Source organism: Silene latifolia, chromosome 9 (assembly GCF_048544455.1).
Source record: "Silene latifolia isolate original U9 population chromosome 9, ASM4854445v1, whole genome shotgun sequence".
Lineage (NCBI taxonomy): Eukaryota > Viridiplantae > Streptophyta > Magnoliopsida > Caryophyllales > Caryophyllaceae > Silene > Silene latifolia.
In genome coordinates this window covers 34,872,284-34,879,669 of record NC_133534.1, presented here as the reverse complement: position 1 = coordinate 34,879,669, position 7,386 = coordinate 34,872,284, and the positions used below count along the sequence as shown (strand labels likewise).

General features: G+C 36.7%; 1 protein-coding gene across 1 annotated transcript; it reads right to left on the bottom strand.

Annotated features, from left to right (window-relative positions):
* Positions 1 to 211: 211 nt before the first annotated feature.
* LOC141599553 (annexin D5) lies at positions 212 to 6,796 on the bottom strand. The gene is made up of 6 exons (XM_074419590.1): positions 6,537 to 6,796; positions 3,641 to 3,786; positions 3,068 to 3,286; positions 2,123 to 2,338; positions 1,934 to 2,023; positions 212 to 700 (listed from the first exon to the last, which is right to left on the bottom strand). The coding sequence occupies exons 1-6, from the start codon at positions 6,610 to 6,612 to the stop codon at positions 497 to 499; spliced, it is 951 nt and encodes a 316-aa protein (XP_074275691.1). The 5' UTR covers positions 6,613 to 6,796; the 3' UTR covers positions 212 to 496.
* Between the last annotated feature and the right edge of the window lie 590 nt (positions 6,797 to 7,386).

Sequence of the window (7,386 nt, the reverse complement as noted above, 5' to 3'; positions counted from 1 at the left end):
AACTGAATTCCATGGGAATTTCCACTTACCTAGGAGAACCTAGGTAACCAACTTCCCCCATCATGGAGGAATTAGAGTTCCTATGGAACTTCAATTCATGTGATTTGGGGCAAACAAACAACCCACTAATTTTACAAATCACAGTAAGTCAATACCTACAAAAAACACGCAATCATTTGAAGATTCCAAGCACAAGTTTGATCTTACGATATTTTAGCAAAAGACGGTTTCAGATAATCTAATAGGTTAGATCTGTTTATAGATGACGAGTTCCAACAAGATGAACCATTAATATAAACAAGGATAACCAACCATACTCAATGGCAATCATAAACAAGAGGAAGAACTAGCTCGTTCACATAATCCAACATGGACAACTCTCGATGATCACACGACACACAATAATCTAAAAGCTAAACCACCACACAAGGTATGCACATATGCATGCTGATAGTCTGATACACTACTCCTATATATGGAGAGTGGCGTAACTAGCTCAATGATTGGGACCCAAGAGAGCAATAAGGAATTTTCGATAGTTGCCTGATGTTTCAGAGTGAACCGCATCTACCAATGACTTCTTGTACTTCTTTTCATACTCTGCCTTTATGTACTGCATATCGATCTCTGTCCTTGTCACGATTACCCTGATAAGAGTTGTGTCATCGGTTCCCAAACCCTTCATAGCTTTGCGTAATACCTGTCATACGACCAATGAAAACTGAAGCGGTGAACTTTTACTAATATCCAATCAAAAGGTGGAATTTACATGAATTACTCTAGTAACAGAGACTCAGAGAAAAGACCAATTTTGACACAGATCGCACCTTACAGCAAGGCCCACGCCGTCTGATTGTTGTTGCTAGATCACGAAATTTTAATGACCAAGCACATTAGTAAAAAAAAAAAAAAATATAGTTCATGTATTTCGTATGCATTTGTAATTGTCAGCTATTGAGTTGGAGCGGGTATATGGGTTGGCTCTACTGGTTAAAAATGAAATAGTAACTAATGGATTTCAGATCCAAATCCTTCCGGGAGCAATTTGAATTGAGAGTATGCATTTTTAAGTCAGGGTCTGTCACCCTACTCAAAAAGGATGCTTACTAAATGTATGCAGTTTACAGGTTTTCACGTGTTTTCGGAGTTTTACCTATGCGCGCGCCAAAGATAGTGGCTAGCTGGCCACAGGCTATCAACGATAAGTATAACCCTAAAAAAATTTCTTCATGAGCAAAAGTTTTACCCCTAAAATTACACATTTACAGTAACAGAAATAATTTGCCATCCTAACAAGAGAAGTTTACAGGCATCATGAGATGCCAATGACAAAATAATGCCAGAAGGCACTAGGTTATCATACTGTCAGCGACAAGATAGGGGGGGTCTCGAGTACTGAAGGAGACCATAAGTTGTGTTTCCTAAGACTGTAATGAACATATAAACTTATTTTGTCTCTGGGGAACTTGACACCAAGTCCACCACAATACTGTCAGCATGGTCATTGATTTAAATGGTCTGAAGTGTCTATCAGCTATAATTCAAGAAGAGTAAAATATCATTACATCAAAGCAGAAAAAACAACCATGTGCCCACATCACGATAAAAAGAATAAGATACAGAGTTGCATACAATAATTGATAATACCATACTACTGTGAAGTTGATGTCAAACAGTAATATCAGAGTTTGAAAAGTACTGGGCAATGTATATTTAGAAATATATGTGCAAGGACTATAGATAGAAAGTACTAAGAATATTAAATTAGCAGCAATATAGGAAGAAATTCACTTCATAATTCATTAATATAAAGCATTGTTATCCTCTTAATGAATGGATGCTTTGAGAATTAAAGCTTCCAAAAAAAGAAGTAAGCGGATTTCAGCTGAACTTGCAAAAGTAGAGATCAAACACTCAAGTAGATATCAATTACCTTGGCAAAGTATTTGGCAGGACTTTCTGCACATCTTACGATTGTCAAAAGACCATACTCGAACAGCCCTGAGGTTTCCTTTTTTATAGCCTGCGTAAATAACAATCAATCAAATATCGAATGTATCAGAGTTGACGGATGAACGAGCTTTGTTGAAGGATGAACGAGCATTGTATAACAAGTGAATACCTTTTCAAGAGAATTTCCATACATGTTCTTGTAAGCTGAATCAACAGCTGCCAAGTGTGTCCTGCTTCTCTCACTGAAAATCCTTATGAAAGTGTTCTCATCAGTTCCCAACCTTTTCTCCCCAGCTCTGTAGAGTTCATTTGCATCGTTTTGAACAATCATTGGATCAATTTCGAAACCTTCATAGCGCTGTATGCTCACATATGATAGCAAAAGCTGCAAAAGAGTATCAACATCTTATATCACAGCAGTACACAATCAGTTATGTAATTACGGACGAGGATAAGTGATGATACAAGTCAACACTAAAAAAACAACAGCAGCTGTCAATCAACATTCAGCAACTATCTATTAGCTACTAATACAGATCCCTAAGTTAGCTTCCTAGTTTTGCACATACATATGCTTTATCTTTCAGCGGAATATACAACAAAGAAATATCTTTCAACCTCATTCAACATAGTATAAGTCGATAAGAGCATTCGGTTTCACAATTCCAATTTTTGTTACAAACTCAGAATTCCTAGGTAGTCATTTTGCTAGTGTCAGAAACACGGAAGAAGGATGGCAATGACCGACTGCTACTTTCCAATATAAGAAGTGTACACAATTTACCGAGTTAATTTGCTTCATTCCATCTTACTCTAAAGCCAGATAACAGTTCATCTTTGGCTCCATTAGAAATTATGCTAGCCCCCTTCCCATATTTACAATTTCATTACAGCCCACTTAGGGTATTAAGTTATAAAAGCTTCCCAATAACATACCGTTCACAGTTGACACATCATACAATATTACCCTAGTACTACAAAGCAATATCATTCACAAATGACTCATCATTTCACCTCAAAGTATGTACCCTTGGTACTACATAGTTATAAATTATTGCAGTTATACATTTATTCTTGTCTTAGATGTGGTGAATTGTAAACATTAAGACAGTACCTTCTTATGATCTCCAGAAGCATGTCGTTCCAGATCATGCTCCAGGTAGGATCCAAACCTCTGCAGATAAATCTGCTTGAAGATCTGTATCTGGGAAGGGGTACGGGAGCATATTACTTCAGTGGCAGCTCTGAGATCGACATTATTTTCACTAAGTGCCTGCCTCATAACAACAGCATCACGAGATGCTGGATCTTGCATCCAGAGCAAAACTGCATCCTAGACAAAGAAAATTATACAGTTGATTAATCATGCTTGTCATTCACAAGAGTGGACACCTTCAAAATGATTTGGGGAAACGATAAATGAAATTTCATTCTTTGTTAACTACAACAACATTACCCTGATAACTTAAGGGCCCCTATTAATGAAAATGAAAACTGTACAGGGGTCAGACGTACGAGGTCTTACCCAAACAACACAAAAAAGCAGTTTCCACAACACCCATAATGAAAACTATGTTGAGAAGCAACCATTACGAGTACTTCACAATATACACAAACAGTCGAGTGAGTCATTTTGCTAGCTAACGTGTAAAACTGAAGGAAGGAAACATGTCCATCTATGTCATACCTCCAGTTTCCCACTGAGCTCCTTTGATAAACGTTTGAGCATATCTTCATGGTACAAAGCTCTAAATTCCTGCTGAATAATACCGCGCTGTGTAGCATCACGGTGAGCGAGAATACTGATCACAGCTGAAGTGTCACATCCAAACCCTGGTACCAAAAGTATGTTAGATAAGAGAATAAAACCATCTTCAAATGAAAATCCCGCTAATGACTAATCCATATCCACCTACAAGAAAGCCCAATGGTATTCGTAGACATTGGAGTTTGCACCACTCATAGTTTACATAAATTCATGCCAACTAATTCGACCAAGCTGATTTCGGCCTTAATAATAAGCTCATAATCTACAAACAAGGCTAACATGTTGAAGCACAAGAATGTTTTAGATACACGAGGTGTCCCGCAATTCTACTATTCCGCCAATAAGAAAACTACTGTTATAAATAACAGTGATATAAAATGAACGGGGTTTCTCGTTGGCTAGGGTGTATGGTTACGTGTTATACTCAATATACCTACTAATAAACGTGTTCAAGTACACTGCATATGACAAGATAACACAATTCTACAATTGTAAGACTCTCTTTTGTGTGTCAAATGAGAGTCCTAAGAGCAATACATGTTGGGTAACACCCAATTGTCCAACACAAGTTTTGTTCAATGTTGCAAGATGTTACATGTACATACATTACAAAGTTATAATGTACATGGTGGAGTTCAATGAATTATATTTGATTCATTGTATTAGCTATGGACAAGGGGAGCTAATGTCTTTATGAAGATGTTAGTACATGGAATTTGTTCCATAGGCTTTCCTATATAAAGGATGGTTTTCATTTGGAAAATAACACAACAATATCTCACAACATATATCAAACAAGGTGACTTAGCTAGAAAATAGCAAGTCGGGTTTGAGGGTGAGAGGCAATACGACATGTGTTTTTATACAATAATTTATGAGGTTACTCTAGGGTGAAATTAGTGGCATTGACTAATATTACTGGAGGGCTAGAGGTTGTTATCTTATATTATTGTGGGTTCCGAGTTAGTATTTATTCGGGACGGTTACGTTGTACTGGTACAATATTATTATAGTGGATTCTAGTCTATTTGGCTAGTGGGTTTTACTTCCGGTTTTGGAAGGTTTTGCCCTGGGTTTGACCTAAAATATCGTCTCGTCTTATTATTGCTTACATTTATTTACCTTTACGGTTTACTTGTCAATTGGTTGCTTCCGTTGCGCGTGGGAGATTGACGCTAATTTCCCAACAATACAATGGTGCTGTTTGGCCTTATGGAAAATGACTTTTCCTTTTTAAAAGGAGTTTATTCACAAGTTACTTTTCGGAAAAAATTTAGTTGTTTGGCCATACTTTTGTAAATGTAGTTTTTCACAAAATTTATATGTTTGGCCTAACTACTTTAACACAACTTTTGTTTCCTTATTTGGTTCTTTAGGTAAAAAGTAGAAGTAGAAGTAGTAAATACTACTTCTGGGGTGAATAATCAGTTTTTGACTTCTAAAAAGCACTTTTAAAACTTTCTAATTTACCATGTTTGGCCAAGCTACTACTTTTTCAATTACAAAAGCACATTTTAAGCTTGGCCAAACAATACCAATATCGAAGATTTAAACCTGCAACTTATTGTCCATTATATCTCTATTATATCTCCGTCTTAATAACTGGGCCATAACAACTTCTGTAGGAAACAAATTGTCCATTATATCTCCGTCTTAATTGCTAGGCCATAACAACTTGCGTAGGAAACAATTATAACGTGTTATCATCCTTGCGTCCATGTCAATGCAGTTCGACAAAGATTTAATCGACGATCATTGGCGTATCTAAAGGGGTGCAGTGGATGCACCTGCACCCCCCATTCATCCCAGAATAAGTTAATTGACAACCAATAGATAGCATGATGTTGAATGTGGTGCAGTGGTAAGATGTACCTGATGCATGTTTGGAATTTTGGGTTCGATCCTCCTACTCAACAATTCTGCTCTCTTTTATTTCTGTTTCTCCAAACTTTAGTTATTTTTTGTTTTCTCAAGTAATTTCAACTCGTAAATACTCTCCTCTTTTATAACAAAATCATTGGTTGATTCCTATATTAACGTTTCCTTGTATTTTTGTTGCTAGCTTTCGATATGAAATTAATAATTAATATTGCAATTGGTCTTGTGTAAGACGATTTTATACAAGTTAGCTACCAAACAACTCATTTATTATAAAAAATCACTTCCATATATGAATTAAAGGTAGTATATACTTGGGTAATACGGCCTTATACAAGTATTTGTGTTCATTCCGTGGCTATAGGAAAGGAGTAGGTCTCCTGAAAGACGGTCTCTTAATAAGCTTTATTGAGAGATCATTGTACAATTTTAAGAAAAAGTGGTACTAAAGGTAATAAAATAGGTACAAATCATGATTAATGATAAAATGGGTACATTTATTAGGTAAATAGGTACGAAATTACTATGTCACGATCAACAATAAAAAGGGTACGAAATACAAATAAAAGGGTACGAAAGATTGGTCTCTCAATAACTTAGTGAGAGACCGTCTCTCCCAAGTTTTAGTAATAGGGAAGAATATAACCCCTAATAAGTTATTCTTATTACAAAAATTCTTACTACGTTAAAAACATTTTTTGAGTAAATTCCGTTGTAAGCTATCACAAATTTGTAACCGCACCCCCTGTAAACAAATCCTAAATACGCCACTGTCGACGATCAAACGAAATAAAATTAACAATGAGATAATCGGAACGCTTGATTAGCATAATAAACATCTCAACAATGATTAAAACTAGAATTAAATAAATCAAACATGCATTTGAAATTGGGTAAATACAAGAAAATAAAGAATGAAAAAAAAAGGAGGAGAGACCTTTAAAGGCTTTGTAGAGTTGAACGGCGTCGTCACGAGGAGAAAGAGCAACGGGAGGAATGCTCAAGGTCGACATTATTGGGTTCACCTGGAAAAATGTGATGATCAGGGAAACTCGGTAACGTATGAAGGTGGTTGAATTTGGGACAAGAAGCAACACCTAAAACGCTAAAATTAAGTATGGTGGGTGTGTCACGCTTTGACACTTGTTGTCCTTTATTGTCCTTTAACTTAATAATGGTGAGAAAGATAGTGGACTCCGCGTAAGCTTGGCGCGTTTTTAAGAAGTTGTAATCGGCATCCCATTAGACCATCCCTAAGCAGAAGGTCATGCTAATTGTGTCCACACCAAGTATTATTATCAAACGTAAACAATTCATGGAAATCGATCATGGAAGTCTTACTAGGCTCACTCAACTACTAAGAGTGACACGCATTCGGTCGAGTGCCCGAACTTACTCAGTCGAGTGCCCAATTTCCAACAGGTTTCCAGGTTCTGTCAATGGCCCTACTCAATCGAGTGAAGGGATCCACTCGGTCGAGTAAGTGACACTCAGTCGAGTGAAGCTAGTACTCGGTCGAGTGTCGCCTGAGGAAAGTGTCATTGGCTCGAAAACGTCAAATATACCTATCTTTTACACAAAAGCAATTAAGTCTCAATGGTGGTAACCACACTATCATATTACCAAATGCAAATGAGTTTTTTTGTCCTTATGACCAAGATTGCATACTATGAATAAAATGTTCAAGTCTCAATCGAGACAAATGTTAGCTAGTCCGACTCAAAACAATCAAATCTAATGTGAGGACTTTCTTCTCTTACCAAGTCTTTTTGCCCACCATACCAGCT

Bases quoted from the DNA above. Each gene is read 5' to 3' on its own strand.
- LOC141599553 (XM_074419590.1), bottom strand. From the start codon at position 6,612: ATGTCGACCTTGAGCATTCCTCCCGTTGCTCTTTCTCCTCGTGACGAC. The intron at 2,339-3,067 runs GTACTGTCTTAA...ACTCTTTTGCAG, and splicing joins CTTCTGGAGATCATAAGAAG to CTTTTGCTATCATATGTGAG. The intron at 2,024-2,122 runs GTATTCACTTGT...TTATTTACGCAG, and splicing joins ATGGAAATTCTCTTGAAAAG to GCTATAAAAAAGGAAACCTC.